The sequence below is a fragment of the Macaca thibetana genome, chromosome 16 (genome assembly GCF_024542745.1).
Source record: "Macaca thibetana thibetana isolate TM-01 chromosome 16, ASM2454274v1, whole genome shotgun sequence".
Lineage (NCBI taxonomy): Eukaryota > Metazoa > Chordata > Mammalia > Primates > Cercopithecidae > Macaca > Macaca thibetana.
Genome location: NC_065593.1, coordinates 26,480,167 through 26,503,977, shown reverse-complemented (window position 1 = coordinate 26,503,977; position 23,811 = coordinate 26,480,167). Strand labels below are relative to the sequence as shown.

Genomic DNA, 23,811 nt, shown 5'->3' with positions numbered 1-23,811 from the left:
TGCTGGGATTACAGGCATGAGCCACTGCTCCCGGCCTAGCATACTATTGTTTAGAAGGCAACATTGATCAAAGGGCAATGAAAAGTCTGGAAAATAGAGTTGAGGAAATTTGCAGACAGTGGGGGAAAAAAGAAAGATAAGTGTGAAAGAAAAGATGAGAGAATTAGACTTACTTGGATATCCCAATATACAAAAGTAACAGGAATTTAAGAAAGAAAGAACAAAGATGGATGGGGTGGAGCACAGTGGGGTACGAGTGTCTGGAGGTAGAAGATATGAGTAATGCAAGAGAAATAAAGCAAAAAAAATTCCAGAACTGAGGGCAACAGTTTCTAAATTGAAAGGGCTCTCTGTCTGGCACAATGAGTGAAAATGTACATCAAAGCATGGCATGTCACTTGCATTTTCTTTTTCTGTTTTTTTATTTTTTTGAGATGGAGTTTTGCTTTTGTCATTCAGGCTGGGGTCCAATGGTGTGCTCTTGGCTCACTGCAACCACCTCTTCCCAGGTGCAAGCGATTCTCCTGCCTCAGCCTCCTGAGTAGCTGGGATTACAGGTGCCTGCCACCGCGTCCGGCTAATTTTTGTAGTTTTAGTAGAAACGGGGCTTCGCCACGTTGGCCAGGCTGGTCTCAAAGTCCTGACCTCAGGTCATCTACCTGCCTTGGCCTCCCAAAGTGCTGGGATTACAGGCGTGAGCCACCGTGCCTGGCCTGTCACTTGCATTTTCAAAACATCATAGAAAGAAGATCCTCAAAGCTTCCAGAATTAATAATAAAAATAGGGTCATACAAAAAGTATACAGTTGTGTTAGCTGGGTGCAGTGGCAGGCGCGTGTAATCCCAGCTACTCGGGATGCTGAGGCAGGAGAATCGCTTGAACCCAGGCAGCAGAGGTTGCAATGAGCTGAGATCGCGCTCCTGCACTCCAGCCTGGGCGACTGAGTGAGACTCGTCTCAAAAAACAAACAAACAAACAAAAAAGGTACACAGTTATTTCTTTTGTAAGTAAGGATTTCCTTAGACTTCTCAGTAATACAGAAATTAGAAGACAAGTCATACTTCTAAGGAAAAATGGATTCCAACTTAGAATTATGTAACCAGACAAATTATCACATTAATCAAGTGAGATCAAATATATTTCACCCAGGAGGCTGAAACAGGAGGATGGCTTGAGGCCAGGAGTTTGAGGCTGCAGTGGCTATGCTGGTGCCTGTGAATAGCCACTGCATTCCAGCCCGGGCAACATAGCAATACTTTGTCCTTAAAAAAAAATATATATATATATTTTCAGGCATGCAACATCTCAAAAAATTTTCCCCTTCACCACACCCTTTGTCAGAAAGCTACTGGAGGACATATTCTACCAAAGTGAGGGAGAAAAACAAACATGGAACCCAGGACAAAGGGGACTCACAGAAAGAGGTAAAGAAAATTCCCAGGATGATGAAGAAGGGAATTCCCAGAACAGCTGTGCAGTTTGTCTAGTGAGCAACAGTTAAGATTCACATGGGAGGAATATTTCCAAGAAAAAACAAAATAGATGTATTATCTGATGAGTTTGAGTGAACGGAGCGTATAGGTTCTGGCAAAGCATTTGGGGGTGGGGGGATTAATGATGGGTACGTAGAAGCCTTAACAAACCGTTAAGACAATCACTAACCCCAAGGAAAAGAAAAAAAAAAAAAGTCTGATAAGAAAGGAGATATGGCTGGGGACGATGGCTCACGCCTGTAATCCCAGCACTTTGGGAGGCCGAGGCGGGCAGATCACTTGAGGTCAGGAGTTCGAGACCAGCCTGGCCAACATGGTGAAAACCCATTTCTACTAAAAATACAAAAATTAGCAGGGTGTGCTGCTGAACCCCTGTAATCCCAGCTACTCAGGAGGCTGAGGCAAGAGAATCGTTTGAACCCGGGAGGCGCAGGTTGTGGTGAGCCGAGATCCAGCTACTGCAATCCAGCCTGGGGAACAGAGCAAGACTCCGTCTCAAAAAAAAAAAAAAAAAAAAAAAAAGGAAATGTAATCATAGTATATTACACAAACGAACTGGGAAAAGTATTTTCTTTATCTTTTTTTTTTTTTTGGAGATCGAGTTTCGCTCTTGTTGCCCAGGCTGGAGTGAAGTGGCGCAATTTCGTCTCACCTCAACCTCTGCCTGCCAGGTTCAAGCGATTCTCCCGCCTCAGCCTCCCTGAGTAGCTGGGATTACAGGCATAGCGCCACCACATCCGGGTAATTTTGTATTTTTAGTAGAGACGGGGTTTCTCCATGTTGGTCGGGCTGGTCTCAAACTCCTGACCTCAGACGATCCGCCCGCCTCAGCCTCACAAAGTGTTGGGATTACAGGCTTGAGCCACCGCGTTTGGCCAGGAAAATTATTTTCAAACTCATAATAACATAAATTCAAAATCGGTTTATCCCACAATTTGGGAAGGTTAGGGGATGAGAGTGTGTAGGGACGGGGCAGGCAGAGTTGGTGAGAGGCCAAAAAGAGGATGATACCACACTTAGTGGGAAACAGACCCCCCACCATAAAGATAAAGGAGATCGCCCTCAGAAACTGCTCAAGTCCTGGACCCTCTCAGACGGATAATGGAGTGAGAAAGGGGGTCAGGAGGGAGGAGTGGAGAGGGTTAGTGGCGGGGGGTTGTTTGGAGCAAGGCTTCCGTGTTGTGACCCCTTCCCTCTTTGGAGGAAGGGGTATGGAGTGCTCCCCTCAAATCAGAGCTCCAGGAGGGGCCTTGGAACGGTAACGCGCGAGCTGGGAAATCTGAAGCCCTGGTGCCCTCCCCACGAAAGCCAGAGGCCGGCTGTGACCTGGGCCGGATTCCCTCCCTGTGGACAGGGAGGCCAACTCCTTGCCTGGGGACAGGACAAGGTTGTGGGGTTGGGCTGGAGCTGCAAGCATGGAGTTACCGCGGTGAGGGAGGCCTGCTTCGGCAGCCCAGAGGCCGGACAGGGGCGCGGGGACCCGGCTGCAGCGGCGGCGGTCGTCCTTTCCGCGGCAGCTGCTGCCGCCCTGTCGAGCGCCCCCAGGAAACCTCCAGAAAGCCCCGGCCGCCGCCGGGCAGGGCAGCGCCCACTTCCATCTGCCGCCCGCCCGGAGTCCCGGCCGCTCCGCCAAACAAGGAGAGAGTCCTGACGCTCCCAGCCCCGACCTGGGTCCTCGCCCTGCGACTCCCACTCCTGTCCCAGTCCCCTACCACACGGACCTCGGCCCCAACCACGACGGTCACCTCGGACCCCGGCTCTCGCTCGCCGACCCTCGCTCTCTAACAAGGAGTCTGGGGCGAGGGCGTGGAGCCGCGGGCGGCGGGAGGCGACCGCTCAGCCGCGGTGCGGGGTCCCGGGGGTGGGGTCGCTGAGCCCGGGCCGGGCTGGCTGGGGCTGCGCAGCCCAGCGTGCACGCGGCGGGCGAAAGCCTGTGCCCCACCTAGAGCGGAGCCCGCGGCATGTGCACCTAGGCCAAAGAGGTGACCCCGGGAATGAAATCTAAGGAATAGAAGGAGTTAACTGTAGAGTGCCGTTTTGGTTACATCGTAGTTAAATCTGTGCCACACACCAGTTAAACCGGTTATTTAGAAAGATGGCGGGAAACCAGTAGAAATACCTGAAAAAAATACCACATGATTGCGCAGGAAAGTTACAATTCCAGAGAGGGGATGCATGGGGGAGGGGAATGCCATTTTTCTTTACAAGTCTTAGAGTGCAAGTTTTTTTTTTTTTTTTTTTTTTTTTTTTTTTTTTGAGACGGAGTCTCGCTCTGTCGCCCAGGCTGGAGTGCAGTGGCGCGATCTCGGCTCACTGCAAGCTCCGCCTCCCGGGTTCACGCCATTCTCCTGCCTCAGCCTCCCGAGTAGCTGGGACTACAGGCGCCCACAACCGCGCCCGGCTAATTTTTTGTATTTTTAGTAGAGACGGGGTTTCACCGTGGTCTCGATCTCCTGACCTTGTGATCCGCCCGCCTCGGCCTCCCAAAGTGCTGGGATTACAGGCGTGAGCCACCGCGCCCGGCCAGAGTGCAAGTTTTAAAACTAATTAATTAAAATTTTCCTGGTGGGGCGCGGTGGCCCACGCCTGCAATCCCAGCATTTGGGAGGTCGAGGTGGGCGGATCACCTGAGATCAGGAGTTCGAGACCAGCCCGGCCAACATGGTGCATTTTGTAAAAATGCAAAAATTAGCTGGGAATGGTGGCGGGAACCTGTAAGCCCAACTACTTCGGAGGCTGTGGAGGCAGAATGGCTTGAACCCGGGAGGCGTAGGTTACAGCGAGCCGAGATCCCGCCACTATACTCCCACCTGGGCGACAGAGTGAGACCGTGTCTCTAAATAAATAAATAATAAAATAAAATTTTATTTAAAAAAGAACCGTAGTGACCTTTAGTTACCCCGAATCCTAGATTTCCCAGCAGGCTCCCCAATTCACTGGCTGTGAGATCTTGGTCAAGCCATTTTATCCTTTGGAGCCTTGGTTTGCTTATCTGTTAAATGACACTAGTAACACCCAACCAGAGTTGCTGTAAGGATTAGTGACAAGTTCCACGAAGTGCTTTGTCAGGGCCTGTGATGGGCACAAACCAGCTGTTCAATGAACCTTATGAATGAAGTTATTTTAAATGAATAAGGGGGTTTGTAGCCAAAAGCGGCCTCTTGCCTACAATACCTGTGTGCTTAAGGGCTGGAGTTTATGTGATCCAATTTGAATGTGGGTTTTTGAGCAGACCAAGGCTGTAAAGGAAAGCAATAATAGAACTATTTGTGTGAACAACTTGAGGGCTTTTTAAATGTTAATTGGTACCTGGATAGCTCCCAGGTTGTGGACTCTTGAAGTGAGATGCAGAGAAAAGGGGGTGGAATTTGCGAAAGAGAGAATATGCTATATTTATTATCGTATTAGCAAATAGAAAAATTAGGGAAATGATTCACTTTACAAAAAGGGTTCCTTACATGAAAAATGGATCACAAGCCCCTTAAGAGGGAGTCGTCTGTGGTGCTTAAAAACAATGTATAAGAGAAAACCTTAGATATTTCAGTCATTTGCTGTGAAGTGACAATCAGAAGTTAAGGTAAAGGAAATTTTCATCTTAATATCCCACTGAACCCTAAAAAGTTGATGGAACTAGGATTTGAATCAGTTTGATTCTGAAGCCTATTTTTACTTTTTTTTTTTTGGTCTCCATTAAAATGTTTTATTTAAATAGAAATTACAGGCCAGGGGCGGTGGCTCATACCTGTAATCCCAGTACTTTGGGAGGCTGAGGTGGGGAGATCACCTGAGGTCAGGAATTCAAGACCAGCCTGACCAACAAGTAAAAATGCAAAATTAGCTGGGCGTGGTGGTACATGCCTGTAATCCTTGCTACTCAGGAGGCTGAGGCAGGAGAATCACTTGAACCTGGGAGGTGGAGGTTGCGGTGAGCTGAGATAGCGCGACTGCACTCCAGCCTGGGCAACAAAAGCGAAACGCTGTCTCAAAAAATAATAATAATAGGCCGGGCGCAGTGGCTCATGCCTGTAATCCCAGAACTTTGGGAGGCTAAGGCAGGTGAATCACGAGGGTAAGAGACCGAGACATCCTGGCCAACATGGTGAAACTCCATCTCTACTAAAAATACAAAAATTAACTGGGTGTGGTGGCGCATGCCTGTAGTCCCAGTTATTTGGGAGGCTGAGGCAGGAGAATCTTGAACCTGGGAGGCAGAGGTTGCAATGAGCCGAGATCACGCCACTGCACTCCAACCTGGTGACGGAGTGAGACTCCATCTCAAAAAAAAAAATTAATAAATAAATACTACAAAAATGATATGCCTTTGTTCTATTACTCAACAATATAGCAAGGTATAAAGTCCTTTTTCCAATTCCCAGAGTTTATCAATCTGAATGATTTGGTGGGCAATCCTCCAATCTTTTTTTTTTGAGATGGAGTCTTACTCTTTGTCCCGGCTAGAGTGCAGTGGTGAGATCTCGGCTCACTGAAACCTCCTTCTCCAAGGGTTCAAGCAATTCTCCTGCCTCAGCCTCCCTAGTGGCTGGAATCACAGGCGCCTGCCACCACACCCGGCTAATTTTTGTATTTTTGGTAGAGAGGGAGTCTCACCATCTTGGCTAGGCTAGTCTTGAACTCCTGACCTGGTGATCCACCTCCCCCACCGCCAGGTCTCTTAAAGTGCTGGGATTACATGCGTGAGCCACTGTGCCCAGCCACTTTTTTTTTTTTAATGACACATACACATATTTAAAATGGATTATTCAATATACTGTTCTGCAACTTGCCTTTTTTTTTTTTTTAAGATGGAGTCTGGCTCTGTCACCCAGGCTGGAGTGCAGTGGTGCAATCTCGGCTCACTGCAAGCTCCGCCTCCCGGCTTCACTCCATTCTCCTGCCTCAGCCTCCCGAGTAGCTGGGACTACAGGCGCCTGCCACCACGCCTGGCTAATTTTTTGCATTTTTAGTAGAGACGGGGTTTCACCATGTTAGCCAGGATGGTCTCGATCTCCTGACCTCGTGATCTGCCCGCCTTGGCCTCCCAAAGTGCTGGGATTACAGGCGTGAGCCACAGTGCCCGGCCTGCAACTTACCTTTCTACAATTTAGCAACGTAAAATAAGCCTATTTCCATCCCATTAGATATACACACTCCTTACTTTCTTTTTTTTTTTTTTTTTTTGAGACGGAGTCTCGCTCTGTCGCCCAGGCTGGAGTGCAGTGGCCGGATCTCAGCTCACTGCAAGCTCTGCCTCCCAGGTTTACGCCATTCTCCTGCCTCAGCCTCCCGAGTAGCTGGGACTACAGGCGCCTGCCACCTCTCCCGGCTAGTTTTTTTGTATTTTTTAGTAGAGACGGGGTTTCACCGTGTTAGTCAGGATGGTCTCGATCTGACCTCGTGATCCGCCCGTCTCGGCCTCCCAAAGTGCTGGGATTACAGGCTTGAGCCACAGCGCCCGGCTCCTTACTTTCTTTAATGGTTGCATAGTATACCATTGCATGGATGTACTGTAATTTATTTAACCACTTTTCTTATACACCATTTGGGATCTTTCAAATTTTTTGCTCTTATCAACATTGCTTCAGTGACCATTCTTATATATGTTTGTACACTTTTGTTAGTATTTCTGTACAATAGATTTGTAAATGTTAGAATTATTGGGCCTTAAAGTATGTATGTTTAAAATAGTGGTAGATACTGCCAAAGTATACTTAAAATAAAGCTGGTGGTCTTTTTTTTTTTGAGACGGAGTCTGGCTCTGTCACCCGGGCTGGAGTGCAGTGGCGCGATCTCGGCTCACTGCAAGCTCCGCCTCCACGGTTTACGCCATTCTCCTGCCTCAGCCTCCCGAGTAGCTGGGACTACAGGCGCCCGCCGCCTCGCCTGGCTAGTTTTTTGTATTTTTTAGTAGAGACGGGGTTTCACCGTGTTAGCCAGGATGGTCTCGATCTCCTGACCTCGTGATCCGCCCGTCTCAGCCTCCCAAAGTGCTGGGATTACAGGCTTGAGCCATCGCGCCCGGCCAAGCTGGTGGTCTTAACCGTTATGCCCCACTGCTCCTCAAGCAAAGTAGTGAATACATTTTAAAATAGCTAGCTTCCTTTGTGGTGGTGGCAGCTGTGTGGGCTCATAGGGGTGAGCTTCTCATGGAGAAGGAAAAAGAGAAAGACCGTGAACAAGTCTTTGAAGCAGAAAGCCCTTTTCCTTAGATATTTTGTGTTTATCCAAGACAATGGTATTAACTGAAACTGTGCAGGTTAACTTTGGGTTTGTGGCCCTCTTGTGGTTCGTAAATTCTCACTATTCAAAAGAACATGGTATTTTAATTTCTTTTAAATTCTCACTATTCAAAATACAAGGTATTTGAATTTCTTTCTTTTTTTTTTTTTTTTTTTTGAGACGGAGTCTCACTCTGTCACCCAGGCTGGAGTGCAGCGGCGCGATATCGGCTCACTGCAACCTCCACTTCCCAGGTTTAAGCGATTCTCCTGCCTCAGCCTCCTGAGTAGCTGGGATTACAGATGTGTGCAACCATGCCTGGCTAATTTTTGTATTTTTATTAGAGACAGGGTTTTGCCATGTTGGTCTGGCTGGTCTCAATCTCCTGACCTCGTGATCTGCCTGCCTCGGCCTCCCAAAGTACTGGGATTACAGCATGAGCCACTGTGCCCAGCCGGTATTAGAATTTCTAACAGTATATTACTTTTGTGATAATATAAATAAATAATTGTTAAAAGTGGCTGAATGATCTGTTGCTGTAAATCCAGAGTTTCGAACTTGTTTAAAGCAAGGTGCATTCACACTGTAAGTGTATTCTAGCTTGCCTTTAAAGGAGAACCAAATGGCTGCAAAGAGCACACTCCTTTGTGTTTCCTAATAAGTGTTCAAAGCTCCAAGGGTCGATCACCTTAGGCTTTGAAGAATATCGCCAACGTATCATTTGGCAGAAAATATGAAAATGAAATACCCTGGCTCTTCTAGATGTGGCAGCAATTATGTAAACTAAGAATGGCATTTTTGTTAGGTTTTGGGAGTTGTAAAGAACAGAGACACTCCCTTAAGACACCTCAAGCAATTTGGCATTATTGTAAATTGACACAGAGAATAACAAGAAGCACAAAGCTTCTTGTTGGATTCGAAACAGCTCAAATGAGACCTTAACTGCAGTTTGTGGATCCTCACTCCAGGGTGCTCTTATTAATGTGATTCATTGACTCTCCATTTTTTCTTAGGTACTGTGTTCCTTTTTCCTGTACTTTGTCCTGTATATCATTTCTATACTTCATAGTTTCTACATACTCATACTTATTGCTTCCTTACATCTTTGCCTTGTCAAGCTCCTCAATCTCCAACTAATGGTAATTCAGAGTCCAGAGAGGGAGAGTTAGATTAGTTCAGTTCATCTTTTCATACCAGGGAACATTATAGGATTTTGGCCAAATAGTGGATTGGTTGCCCTTGAGCCAAGAGCTTACCTGTGATCCAATCAATAGTGGCAAATTGCCCAGGATCAAGTGGTCAGAATAAAGTAGCTGTAGGTTCATCAGTTTCCTTCAGGAAGTGTTTTAGGCATATTAGACACTGGGATTCTTATAATAAGTGGTGTGCTAAATGTCCAGTAGTTTCTTTTCAGAGAATGTTTATTGAGTACATACCTAATGTTTTCCAATGCTAGGTTTCGGGGAATTCAAGGATAAATAAAGTACCCATGGAATTCACAGTATCACAAAATACAGACATATGGATTCAAGAAATGTAATCCCAGGACTTTGGGAGGCCAAGGCGGGTGGATCACTTGAGGTTAGGAGTTTGAGACCAGCCTGGCCAACATGGTGAAACCCCGTCTCTACTAAAAATGCAAAAATTAACTGGGTGTGGTGGCAGGCTGGAATCCTAGCTTCTCGGGAGGTTGAGACAGGAGAATTGCTTGAACCCAGGAGATAGAGGTTGCAGTGAGCCAAGATCACACCACTGCACTCCAGCCTGGGCTACAGAGCAAGATTCCGTCTCAAAAAAAATCACAAACAAACAAACAAAAAACCCACAAATGTTGTAATAGGCAGTGGCTCATGCCTGTAATCCCAGCACTTTGAGACGCTGAGGCGGGCAGATCACCTCAGGTCAGGAGTTCGAAACTAGCCTGGCCAACAGGGTGGAACCCCATCTCTATAAAAATACAAAAATTGGCCGGGCGCAGTGGCTCACGCCTGTAATCCCAGCACTTTGGGAGGCCGAGGCGGGCGGATCACAAGGTCAGGAGATCGAGACCACGGTGAAACCCCGTCTCTACTAAAAATACAAAAAATTAGCCGGGCGCGGTTGTGGGCGCCTGTAGTCCCAGCTACTCGGGAGGCTGAGGCAGGAGAATGGCGTGAACCCGGGAGGCGGAGCTTGTAGTGAGCCGAGATCGCGCCACTGCACTCCAGCCTGGGCGACAGAGCGAGACTCCGTCTCAAAAAAAAAAAAAAAAAAAAAAAAAAAAACAAAAATTAGCCAGGCATGGTGATGCATGCTTGTAACCCAGATATTCAGGCAGCTGAGGCAGGAGAATTGCTTGAACCTGGGAGGCAGAGGCTGCAGTGAGCTGATATCAAACCACTGTACTCCAGCCTGGGCAACAGAACGAGACACCATCTCTCAAAAAAAAAAAAAAAAAAGTTATAATACAAGCTAAATAGTACTGTAAAATTATACAAATATACATTCAAAAATTTCAGTTCTGGCCAGGCTCAGAGGTTCAGCCTGTAATCCCAGCACTTTGGGAGGCTGAGGTAGGTGGATCATCTGAGCTCAGGAGTTTGAGACCAGCCTGGCCAACATGGTGAAACCCGTCTCTACTAAAAATACAAAAATTAGCTAGGCATGGTGGCAGATGCCTGTAATCCCAGCTACTCGGGAGGCTGAGGCAGGAGAATTGCTTGAACCCAGGAGATGGAGGCTATTGTGAACCAAGATCATGCCATTGCATTCCAGCCTGGGTGACAACAGCAAAAATCCCTCTCAAAAAAAAAAAAAAAAAAAAAAAAAAAAAAAAGGCCAGGCACGGTGGCTCACGCCCTATAATCTGAACACTTTGAGAGGCTGAGGTGGGCGGATCATGAGGTCAGGAGATTGAGACCATTCTGGCTAACACGGTAAAACCCCGTCTCTATTAAAAATACAAAAAAGGGCCGGGCGCGGTGGCTCAAGCCTGTAATCCCAGCACTTTGGGAGGCCGAGACGGGCGGATCACGAGGTCAGGAGATTGAGACCATCCTGGCGAACACGGTGAAACCCCGTCTCTACGAAAAAATATAAAAAAACTAGCCGGGCGAGGTGGCGGGCGCCTGTAGTCCCAGCTACTCGGGAGGCTGAGGCAGGAGAATGGCATGAACCCGGGAGGCAGAGCTTGCAGTGAGCCGAGATCTGGCCACTGCACTCCAGCCTGGGTGACAGAGCAAGACTCCGTCTCAAAAAAAAACAAAAACAAAAACAAAAAACAAAAAACAAAAAAGTAGCCGGGCATGGTGGTGGGTGCCTGTAGTCCCAGCTACTCGGGAAGCTGAGGCAGGAGAATGGCGTGAACCTGGGAGGCGGAGCTTGCAGTGAGCCAAGATTGCACCGCTGCACTCCAGCCTGGGCGACAGAGCGAGACTCCATCTCGAAAAAAAAAAAATTCAGTTTCATGGAGCTTATGCTTTAATGTACATATGAGGAGAGACAATAAACACTATTATAGTATGTTAGATGGTGATCAGTGATATGGAGAAACAAAAAGTAGGAATGTAGAATAAGAAGTATTGAGGTGAGGGGCTGCAATTGGTAATAGGAGAGGTCTCCCTGAGAGAGTGACATTTGAGAATAATCTGAAGGAGGTGAGGGAATGAGCCATAAATTTATCTGGGGAAGAGAATTCCAGGCAGGGAACAGCCAGGGCAAAGGCCCTGCATTGCCATGTTGAAGGGATACCAAAGAGGCTAGTGGATCTGGAGTGGAGGGAGCAAGGGATCAGAGTGGGAAATAAAGTAAGATCTGGCAGGAGTGTGGTGCCGGGACCAGATCATATGGGAACTTTTCTGCAAATGAAAAGACAGCATTTCACTCTTGTTTCCCAGGCTGGAGTGCAATGGTGCAATCTTGACTCACTGCAAACTCTGCCTCTCGGGTTCAAGCGATTCTCCTGCCTCAGCCTCCCGAGTAGCTGGGATTATAGGCATGTGCCACCATGCCTGGCTAATTTTGTATTTTTAGTGGAGACGGGGTTTCTCCATGTTTATCAGGCTGGTCTCGAACTCCCGACCTCAGGTGATCTGCCCGCCTCGGCCTCCCAAAGTGCTGGGATTACAGGAGTGAGCCACTGCACCTGGCCATGGAAAGGTTTTAGTTTTTGCTTTGAGTCAGTCAACCACAGCAGGGCTGTAAGCAAGAGAATGCTGTCCTCTGACATATTTTAACAAAATAATTTTGGCTGCTGTGTTAAGAATAGACTTAACGGGGCCAGAGTGAAAGCAGGGAGACCAGTTGAAGACTACTGGAATAATCCAGGTGAAAGATTATGGTGGCTTGAACTAGGGTGACAGCAGTAGCTGTGATGAGGAGTGGTCATATTTTGGCTATATTTTGTACAGCAGACAGGATCGCTGATTAATTAAATATAGAGTCAGGGACAACTCCAAGGCTTTTGGGCTGAGAAACTGGAAGAACGGAGTTGCCTTTCACTGAGATGGGGAAGATTATGGAAGATTTGTGGGAGAGCATCAGGCACTTGTTTTTAGACATACTAATTTTGGAATGCCTGTAAGCTCTCCAAGTGCAGATGTTGAGTAGGCAGTTGGATATACTGGCATGAGTCTGGAGTTCAGGGAACAGTTATGAATTGGCGCTACTAATGTATCTGGAAGTTATATAGGTCAGTGTTGTCCAACATGGCAGCCATTAACTACATGTGACAATTTAAATTTAAATTCATTAAATGAAATTAAAACTTCAGTTCTCGGCTGGGTGCAGTGGCTCACGCCTGCAATTCCAGCACTTTGGGAAGCTGCGGTGGACGGATCACTTGAGGTCAAGAGTTTGAGACCAGCTCAGCCAACTTGGTCATGGAAACCCCATCTCCACTAAAAATACAAAAATTAGCTGAGTGTGGTGTTGGGTGTCTGTAATCCTAGCTACCCAGGAGGCTAAGGCAGGGGAATCACTTGAACTCGGGAGGCGGAGGTTGCCGTGAGCTGAGATCACACCACTGCACTCCAGCCTGGGCGACAGAGTGAGATTCTGCCAAAAAGAAAAAAAATTCAGTTATCAGTTGCTCTAGCCACATTTCAAGTACTCCATAGCCACATGTAGCTAGTGCCTACTGTATTTACTGTATTGGATAGTGCAGATGTGGGACACTTTCATTATCACACAAAATTCTATTGAACAGCACTGATGTAGATGACATTTGAAGTCATGGGTCTGGAAAAGATCACTTACACAATTAATAAAGGGAAAAAGAGAATCAAAGGCTGAACCCTTTATGTTTCTGCACTTAAATATACAAATTGGTGGTGAGGGTGGGATGATGAGGTGGTAAGGGCATGCTTCCTTTTTAATTTTTTTTTTTTAAATGAGCTGTGCTTGCTAAGTGGATAAGGGGGCAAAAGACATTCCAGGCAAAGGGAATAGTGTGTGTTAATAGAGGTATAAAATGGTATGATTGGGGAACTGTAAGAATGCTGGCATTTCTGGAGCAAAGCCACATTATTTTGGTATAGTTACATACACACACACACACACACACACCCAACTCCAAACCTCTTCTTTGCTTCAACACTTTGAGACTGAGTATGTGGTGCTGAGGCTAATCAGTTTAGGTCTAATTGGAAGGCAGAATGAGAAGGGGAAAAAGAATTTTCCTTGTCACTTGTAAATTGTGAATGAGAACAGATGTAAGAATTAAGTTTAAAGGCCGGGCGCGGTGGCTCACGCCTGTAATCCCAGCACTTTGGGAGGCCGAGGCGGGCGGATCACAAGGTCAGGAGATCGAGACCACGGTGAAACCCCGTCTCTACTAAAAATACAAAAAATTAGCCGGGTGCGGTGGCGGGCGCCTGTAGTCCTAGCTACTCAGGAGGCTGAGGCAGGAGAATGGCGTAAACCCAGGAGGCGGAGCTTGCAGTGAGCCGAGATCGCGCCACTGCACTCCAGCCTGGGCGACAGAGCCAGACTCCGTCTCAAAAAAAAAAAAAAAAAAAAAAAAAAAAGAATTAAGTTTAGAGAAACAAATACTGCCTCCTAACAAGTTTTTTCAGTGATAGAAATCAAATGTGATAGTCGTTTTTAATTTTAGGAAGTCTTGTTCAAATAAGACCTAAAAGTTAGGCCGGGCGCGGTGGCTCAAGCCTGTAATCCCAGCACTTTGGGAGGCCGAGACGGGCGGATCACAAGGTCAGGAGATCCAGACCATCCTGGCTAACCCGGTGAAACCCCGTCTCTACTAAAAAATACAAAAAACTAGCCGGGCGAGGTGGCGGGCGCCTGTAGTCCCAGCTACTCGGGAGGCTGAGGCAGGAGAATGGCGTGAACCCGGGAGGCGGAGCTTGCAGTGAGCTGAGATCCGGCCACTGCACTCCAGCCTGGGCGGCAGAGCGAGACTCTGTCTCAAAAAAAAAAAAAAAAAAAAAAAAAAGACCTAAAAGTTATTTAAGCTGGAACCGGATTTCTATCTGGACTGGGGCAAACTGAAGTTAAATTGATGTAGCTAATCAGCTATGGCTTTGATGAGACGTATTCACACACACAACAATCGCCAGGCCCCATTCTGGAAGGCCAATCATTTCAGAACATGTTTTTTCAAGATGTCAGTTTGTTTTAATAGTATGTTGTTATACCCAAACTACCATATTCTTAGTTTTCCTTTTTTGTATTTTTTTTTCAGGTTTACAAAAAGCAGTAACTTAAGCCACAGGGAAAAAAGCACAAAACTGTTTTTCACCAATTAAAAGGAACCCTTTCTATTTACATGTGTTTTAAACTAAGATAGCCTTAAAAAAGGTAAAGATTTCATTAGAATAAAAAAAGCTTAAAAGTAGAATCTATTAAAATCTTGCGTTATCATTCAATGCTCTTTGCAGTTAAAGATCATGTCATTATTTCCATTATACTTACCTCCTATTTTTCTGGGCTTATTAGCCTGGCTGTAGAAACTTGCTCCAGTTGAAATTTGGCAAGCTGACAGGGCTGCGTGCCAGAAGTAATTTACTATCCAGTGCGGTTTGCAAAGTAAAAGACGCTATAAATAATAGAAAAAGAAATGAAAAGTTACTGGTTCCAAATATTTTAAGGTGTGTAATGTGTGTCACCTCAAACTTTTCAGCTTTTTGTTGTCAACATGAGATAACATGAAAGGTTTGAAAAGTACAGATGCTTTGCATTCGCATCAAACTGAGGGCTCTGATGTTCTTAGGCATCAAAGACCAGTCTGCGTCTATCACTTCTCTGACTTTGAAGTCTATGAGGGCTCTCTGTATGGGAGAATCAGGCAGGGTACTTAGAACAAGGCAGGGGGAGGGGATTCCAGGTGCCTTGCCTCTTATTATGGCTCGAACTAGGTACTTCCCTTTATCAAATAATAATAATGAAAAAAAAACAACAAAAACCACGGAGTTGTCTGAGAACTTCAAATGTGACAATGTGAACATTCCAAGGAACAGTTCAAGTTTACTTTGAAGTTTACATTTAAGTACTTTGAAGGCAAGAACAGAAATTTTAACTTAATTTGCAAACATCTGGCAGACTTCTTAAAAGATTCTCTTGGCACCCTGAGACCCCTCTCATTTTCCAGACTGGCTTGTGAGCACCACAGTAGGGACCAAGTGTTTCTCCAAACCATGGAGTGATCAGGGTACATCTTTCTGTGATCAATCTTACAATCTGGAAAAAAAAAATTACATTAGAGCAAATGCTAACATATCATGGGCTAGAATGCAAAATTATCATAAACTCTTTTGGAAAGGGAAAAATACATCGATCATTTGAGTTTCAATATTTCTGACCCTGCCACACACATAGAAATAACAATTGAAGCTCTTGAAGAGAATGACACGTTCAAAGAGAGAGTCTGGTAAGTAATTTTTTCTTAATTGAAGTGTAACTTCCATAAAGTGTAGATCTTTTTTTTTTTTGGAGATGTGAAGGGGTGGCCTGCCCCTCCACACCTGTGGGTGTTTCTCGTTAGGTGGAACGAGAGACTTGAGAAAAGAAATAAGACACAGACAAAGTATAGAGAAAGAAAAGCGGGGGCCCAGGGGACCGGCGCTCAGCTTACAGAGGACCCACGCCGGCACCGGCCTCTGAGTTCCCTTAATATTTATAGATAATTATCTTTACCATCTTAAAGATAAGGGAGTGGCAGGACAATAGGATCGTTTTTAGGGAGGAAATTAGCAGTAAGACATAAGAACAAGGATCTCTGTGACATGAATAAGTTTAAAGGAAAATCCTGTGCCTTGAGATAAACCTTTTAGCAACATTGTTTCATCCTATCACATGGGGATAAACCTTGGACAATACCTAGCTTTTCTAGGAACAAAGACACACCCTGCACGCCCAAAATCCATTAAACCTTGAGTTACCACAGCACTTGTCTCTTGCAAGGACAAGGTTGGGGGTAGGGTCACAGATTAACAGCATCTCAAATACAGAACAAAATGGAGTCTCTTATGTCTACTTCTTTCTATATAGACACAGTAACAGGCTGATCTCTTTCTTTTCCCCACAAGATGGAGTCTCGATCGGTCGCCCAGGCTGGAGTGTAGTGGCACGGTGGCTCATGCCTATAATCCCAGCACTGCAACCACCTCCTGGGTTCAAGCAATTCTCCTGCCTCAGCCCCCTGAGTAGCTGGGATTACAGGCGTGCGCCACCATACACGGTTAATTTTTATATTTGTAGTAGAGACGGGGTTTCACCATGTTGGTCAGGCTGGTCTCAAACTCCTGACCTCAGGTGATCCACTGGCCTCGGGCTCCCAAAGTGCTGGGATTACAGGCGTGAGTCAGTGAGCCTGGCCAGGATTTTGAGACATTGTGGGCTTTATGCAGTTTCTTCTTCTGTCTTGGGGTTTCTCCAGTAGATACTTTTTTTTTTTGAGGAGGATTTTCACCTTGTTGCCTAGGCAGGAGTGCAGTGGTACAATCTCAGGTACTATATCTCTTTTTGAGGGCTTCTTCTTAGTTGATATTTCAAAATATTTATGTGATGCTATTAGGTGAGTTAATACATAAAGGACTGGCCAGGCGCAGTGGCTTGTGCGTATAATCCCAGTACTTTGGGGGGCCAAGGCGGGTGGATCACCTGAGGTCAGAAGTTCAAGACCAGCCTGGTCAACACGGTGAAGCCTCGTCTGTACTAAATATACAAAAATTAGCCAGGCGTGGTGGTGGGTGCCTGTAGTCTCAGCTACTTGGGAGGCTGAGGCAGGAGAATCACTTGAACCTGGGAGACCGAGGTTGCAGTAAGCTGAGATCACGCCATTGTGCTCCAGCCTGGGCAAAAAGAGCGAAACTTCGTCTGAAAAAAAAAAAAAAAAAAACCATAAAGGACTTAGACCAGTGCAATAGTAGCTGGGCACACAATAAGCCCTACGTAATGACAGCTTTTTTTTTTTTTGAGACAGAGTCTTGGGGTTTCACCATGCTGGCCATGCTGGTCTCGAACTCCTAACATTGTGATCCACCGACCTCAGCCTCCCAAAGTGCTGGGATTACAGGCGTGAGCCACTGCGCCGGGCCAATGACAGCTATTATTATGAGATGCAGAAGTGAAAAGAAGGCTTTGTCATTTCCATCATAATTATTTTTTTTTGAGACAGATTCTCATTCTGTTGCCCAGGCTGGAGTGCAGTGGCACAATCTCGACTCACTGCAGTCTCTGCCTCCCGGATTCAAGCGATTCTTGTGCCTCAGCCTCCCAAGTATCCACCATGGTGGCATGTGTCACCATGCCCGGCTATATATATATATATATTCTTTTTTTTTTTTGAGACGGAGTCTCGCTCTGTCTCCCAGGCTGGAGTACAGTGGCGCGATCTCGGCTGACTACAACCTCCGCCTCCCAGGTTCAAGTGATTCTCCTACCTTTGCCTCCTGAGTAGCTGGGATTACAGGTGCCTGCCACCACACCCAGTGAATTTTTGTATTTTTAGTAGAGAGAGGGTTTTGCTATGTTGGCCAGGCTGGTTTTTTTTTTTTTTTTTTTTTGAGACGGAGTCTCGCTCTGTCGCCCGGGCTGGAGTACAGTGGCCGGATCTCAGCTCACTGCAAGCTCCGCCTCCCGGGTTCACGCCATTCTCCTGCCTCAGCCTCCCGAGTAGCTGGGACTACAGGCGCCCGTCACCTCGCCCGGCTAGTTTTTTGTATTTTTTTAGTAGAGACGGGGTTTCACTGTGTTAGCCAGGATGGTCTGGATCTCCTGACCTTGTGATCCGCCCGTCTCGGCCTCCCAAAGTGCTGGGATTACAGGCTTGAGCCACCGCGCCCGGCCTTAGGCTGGTTTTTTGTACTTTTAGTAGAGAAGGGGTTTTGCCATGTTGGCCAGGCTGGTCTCAAACTCCTGGCCTGAAGCAATCCACCTGCCTTGGCCTCCCAAAGTAGTGGGATTACAGGCATGAGCCACCGTACCAGGCCCATCGTAATATTTTGTTTGTTTGTCTGTTTGTTTTTTGAGACGGAGTCTCGCTCTGTCTCCCAGGCTGGAGTGTACTGGCATGATCTCGGCTCACTACAACTTCCGCCTCCCAGGTTTGAGCAATTTTCCTGCCTCAGCCTCCAGAGTAGCTGGGATTATAGGCACCCACCACCATGCCCAGCTAATTTCTGTATTTTTAGTAGCGGGGGTGTTTCACCATGTTGGCCAGGCTGGTTGCAAACTCCTGGCCTCAGCTGATCCGCCTGCCTCGGCCTCCCAAACATCATAATAACTTTTTTTTTTTTTTTTTTTTTTAACCCGAGACGGAGTGTCGGTCTGTTGCCCAGGCTGGAGTGCAGTGGCGCGATCTTGGCTCACTGCAACCTCCGCCTTCCGGTTTAAACTATTCTCCTGCCTCAGCCGCCTGAGTAGCTGGGACTACAGGCACGTGCCACCACGCCTGGCTAATATTGTATTTTTAGTAGAGATGGGGTTTCACCATGTTGGCCAGGCTGGTCTCGAATTCCTGATCTTGTGATCCACCTGCCTCCACCTCCCAAAGTGCTGGGATTACAGATCTGAACCACCCCGCCTGGCCTAGCTTTTATATTTACCTTCAAGAATTATTATGATGGGCCGGGCGCATCAACAACAACAAGAATATATGTGTAAAAGCTAAATTTCGGCCAGGCGTGTTTGCTCACGCCTATAATCCCATCACTTTGGGAAGCCGAGGTGGGTGGATCACCTGAGGTTAGGAGTTTGAGACCAGCTTGGCCAACATAGTGAAACTCCATCTCTATTGAAAAGACAATAATTAGCTGGTCGTGGTGGCGGATGCCTGTAATCCCAGCTACTCGGGAGGCTGAGGCAGGAGAATCACTAGAATCTGGGAGGCTGAAGTTGCAGTGAGCCGAGATCATGCCACTGCACTCCAGCCCGGGTAACAAGAGCGAAACTCCATCCCTCCCACAAAAAAAAAGAAAGCTAAATGTCAAAATAAGGGAGGATTGCTGGGTGTGGTGGCTCATGCCTGTAATCCCAGAATTTGGAGAAGTGGAAACAAGAGGATCACTTGAGGCCAGGAGTTCAAGACTCATGGTGACAATACAGTGTTTGTTTACGAAAACAAAACACCATCCTAGGCAACATAGTGAGACCCCTGTCTCTACAAAAAAGAAAAAAGGAAAATTAGCCAGGTGCGGTAGGGCACACTTGTAGCCCCAGCTACTTAGGAGGCAGGGGTGGGAGGATTGCTGGAGCCCAGGAGGTTGAGGCTGCAGTGAGCTGTGGTCACACTACTGCACTCCTGCCTGGGTAACATAGTGAGACCCTGTCTCAAAACGAAACAAAAACATAATTGGCCGGCCATGGTGGCCCATGCCTGTCATCCCAGCTACTCGGGGAATCGCTTGAACCCAGGAGGTGGAAGTTGCAGTGAGCCGAGATCCCACCACTGCCCTCCCCACTAGGCAACAGAGAGGCTCTGTCTTTTTTTTTTTTTTTTGAGGCAGAGTTGGTCTGTCCCCAGGCTGGAGTGCAGCGGTGGGATCTTGGCTCACTGCAACCACCGCCTCCCGGGTTCAAGTAACTCTCCTGCCTCAGCCTCCCTAGTAGCTGGGACTACAGGCACGTGCCACCAGGTCCGGCTAATTTTTTTGTATTTTTAGTAGAGACGGGGTTTCTCCATGTTGGCCAGGCTGGCCTTGAATTCCTGACCTCAGGATATCCGCCGGCCTCGGCTGCCCAGAGTGCTGTGATGACAGGCATGAGCCACTGCACCTGGCCAGCGAGGCTGTCTTAAAAACAACAACAAAACAAAACAAAACAAAATAAAGGAGGAGCATATTTATAGTTAGTTTGATTTAAAAATTGGGCGAGCACGGTGGCTTACACCTGGAGTCCCAGCACTTTGGGATGCTGAGGCAGGTGGATCACGAGGTCAGGTGATTGAGACCATCCTGGCCAACATGATGAAACCCCATCTCTAAGAAAAACACAAAAATTAGCTGGGTGCGGTGGCACGTGCCTGTAGTCCCAGCTACTCCGGAGGCTAAGGCAGGAGAATCGCTTGAATCAGGAAGTTGGAGGTTGTGATGAGCCGAGATCATGCCACTGCACTCCAGCCTGGCGACAGAGGGAGACTCTGTCTCTAAAAAAAAAACCAAAAAACAAAAAACACATGGTTAATTTGTCAAGGTCTCTATCAAATTTACTTTGAAATGATTACAGTCTGTCAGAGCTTGCTGACTTCCTTGTACCTAAAGAAATTTAGCAAGTGTCTTTTCTTAGTGTCATGCATTTATTAACTGAGTACTTATTATATGGTAGGCACTGCTATAAGCTATAGAGTATCTATCCAGCCAAACAGGAAAAAATTCCCTGCCCACATAGAGTTCACTATCTAGTGTCATCTCCACTCTTACTGTTAACACAGCCCCAGAGATTTTTCTTTTACAAATAAATTCTCTCTTTGTCTTACATTCATGATTTCCTTCCACTTCTCTCATGTCTTACAGCTGAAGGATTCAAGAAATGGTGTAGCACAAGCCAACCCTCGTCTCAGTTCTGAGATGAGTGGGGTAAAATGTGAAAGGAAAGAAAGAAATGAAAGGCACAGAGGTGGAACATCGTTTTGCTGGGCCCATTCTCCTTTCATAAATCACACACAGGATCACGGTGCTAATGTAAATGTTGAAATAAGCAGGTCTAGCAAGAACTGCTGCTTTGGCTTTTTATATCCAGAACTAAAAAAGAACTGAACCATGTAGTTATCATTTGAGGTTTACTAACTATACCAGCAATATTGCCTCCAAGCTGTGTTGCCTGGTGGTTCTCTTAGAAATGCTAAGTTGCTTGGGCAATGGTTTAAGGAGGGTGTCTATACCTTAGTGATTTATTTTGGTAATTCCCACACTTTTCAATACAAAAATCTGCTTTTCTGGAAAGAATTTATAGTGTCTGATATTCACCTAGGGACATACATTTTTATTTTATTTTATTTTATTTTTTTGAGACGGAGTCTAGCTTTGTCACCCAGGCTGGAGTGCAGTGGCCAGATCTCAGCTCACTGCAAGCTCCGCCTCCCGGGTTCATGCCATTCTCCCGCCTCAGCCTCCCGAGTAGCTGGAACTACAGGCGCCCGCCACCTCGCCCGGCTAGTTTTTTTGTATTTTTTAGTACAGACGGGGTTTCACCGTGTTCGCCAGGGTGGTCTCGATCTCCTTGACCTCGTGATCCGCCCGTCTCGGCCTCCCAAAGTGCTGGGATTACAGGCTTGAGCCACCGCGCCCGGCCTGGGACATACATTTTTAAAGCTATTACTTACAAATCCAAGATATTGATTGAAATAATAAACAATTCTATTATTTATTTATTTAGAGACGGAGTTTTGCTCTTGTTGCCCAAGCTGGAGTGCAATGGCGCGATCTCGGCCTCCCGGGTTCAAGCGATTCTCCTTCCTCAGCCTCCCGAGTAGCTGGGATTACAGGCGCATGCCAGCAAGCCCAGCTAATTTTTTTTTTTTTTTTTTTTTTTTTGAGACGGAGTCTCGCTCTGTCGCCCAGGCTGGAGTGCGGTGACCGGATCTCAGCTCACTGCAAGCTCCGCCTCCCGGGTTCCCGCCATTCTCCTGCCTCAGCCTCCCGAGTAGCTGGGACTACAGGCGCCGCCACCTCGCCCGGCTAGTTTTTTGTATTTTTTAGTAGAGACAGGGTTTCACCGTGTAGGCCAGGATGGTCTCGATCTCCTGACCTCGTGATCCGCCCGTCTCGGCCTCCCAAAGTGCTGGGATTACAGGCTTGAGCCACCGCGCCCGGCCAATTTTTTTTTTTTACAATTTTTAGTAGAAACGGGGTTTCATCATGTTAGCCAGGATGGTCTCGAACTCCTGACCTCAGGTGATCCGCTCGCCTGAGCCTCCTAAAGTGCTGGGATTACAGGCGTGAGCCACCGCGACCGGCTTTCAAAAATGTTTAATTGTAAAATATCCTCCTTTGCTTTTTTTTTTATTGTTCTTGGTGTTGGGAAGTCAGGACGTGGAATGGGAGCACAATGAAAATAGACAATATTCTGCAGAAAATGCATCTTGTGTCCCTTTTAGGCTTTGATAGCCCACCTCTCCATACCCGGAGACGCTTTTCCCGATCGCGGTCCAAGTCTAGCGGCGCGCGCGCACTTAGCCCCGCCTCCCGTCTAGCCCCGCCCCTCAACTCCTGTCCTCTAGAGTCGTCCGGCCCAAGACCAGGGGGGATTCTCGCTGCAATCCCACAATCGGCCACAGGGAGGGGACAGTGGCTGTAGAAGCTGAAGGGCCTTCCCCTACGGCGGAGGCGGCGGAAGCGGAAAAGGCGGGACCTAAGGAGCACGTTACGTCTGGACGCGTAGGTGGTAGGGCTGGATCTCCGAACCTGAAATCCGGAGCTTCGTACTCGTGTTCGTTGTTGAGCTCCCCACCGGGTTGTAGAGTTCGGACCTCATGGCAGAGATAATTCAGGAGCGCATAGAAGATCGGCTCCCGGAATTGGAACAGCTGGAGCGCATTGGACTGTTCAGTCATGCGGAGATTAAGTGAGAGAGGGTTGGGGAGAGGGAAGAGCTAAGGCGGCCTGAGGGGAGGTTGGGAGTATGTGGCAGGGGCCAGGTGTGGGGACACTCGACCTGTGTTTATTTTTCCTAACGTGGCGGAAGCCCATTTCCCGTTTTCGGTGATGTCCAGAATTTTTCATTCGTTGCAAGGTTATCCGTCCGTCTCCTTACCCATCCGACATATTGACAAGCCTTTCATGGAGCCGGATCTTAGGGTCGTAACGGTGATTAAACCAAGGATTCCTGCTCATTAGGAGCTAATTGGGCTGTGTGTGGTGGGGGAGACAGACAAATTAAATATTTTGATAACAGGGTACTGTAAGGTGATTGCAGTAGCTTGTACTGCTGTAGGGATGGGAACAGAGTGCAGCGGGAGTGAATAAGTTTCTAACTAGACTTGACGGTGGGGACCGTTGGAATCAGTTTCATATGCTACTCCAGAGCCTAACTACAGCGCCTGGCACATAGTAGACATTCAGTTGCGTGTTAAAATTATGTTTAATAGTTTTTAATGGTTTCTGTGATTGTTGCTTTGTTTCGCAACGTCTGAATGTAGTAATGCGACTCAGAGCTTCAAAGTAAGCATTCGTTACTGAAACACAGAACATAGTGTGGATGCTTAGAAAGTGCTCAGTAAATGTTGTTGTTACCATTACTAAAGACACCTGTCTTGCATATCTTGCATTAAATTCTCCTAAAGTGTGCTTGTCATGTGTTCTCTCCTTAGCTAAGGACTCTGAATCTTCTCCCGTAAGTCCTTCGTAGTAATAAACCTTTTAAGGCAGACACAATTTAGAGTTTTTAAAAAATTTACATGTTGAGAACTCAGAAATAAGAGGAATTTCGGAAAGAGATTTATTATTAAAATCAAAGTGACCTGAACTCGGTGTAAAAGAAGTCTTTATTGATGCCAGCCAGGCGCGGTGGCTCACGCCTGTAATGCCTGTAATCCCAGCACTTTGGGAGGCCGAGGCGGGCGGATCACGTGAGATCAGGAGTTCGAGACCAGCCTGGCCAATATGGTGAAACCCCATCTCTACTAAAAAGACAAAAATTAGCCGAGCGTGGTGGCGGGCGCCTGTAGTCC

At 47.0% G+C, this 23,811-nt stretch overlaps 2 protein-coding genes across 3 annotated transcripts in view; both read left to right on the top strand.

Moving 5' to 3' along the window:
* COPRS (coordinator of PRMT5 and differentiation stimulator) overlaps positions 1 to 23,811 on the top strand; it is a 415,601-nt gene that overhangs the window by 338,441 nt on the left and 53,349 nt on the right. The window lies entirely within an intron of this gene.
* The window catches only part of UTP6 (UTP6 small subunit processome component), a 42,304-nt gene continuing 40,977 nt past the window's right edge, over positions 22,485 to 23,811 (top strand). For both annotated transcript variants that reach the window (XM_050763805.1, XM_050763804.1), the window contains exon 1: positions 22,485 to 22,706. In XM_050763805.1, the coding sequence (XP_050619762.1) occupies positions 22,615 to 22,706 (92 nt within the window). In that variant the 5' untranslated portion in view covers positions 22,485 to 22,614. The remainder of the gene's footprint in view (positions 22,707 to 23,811) is intronic.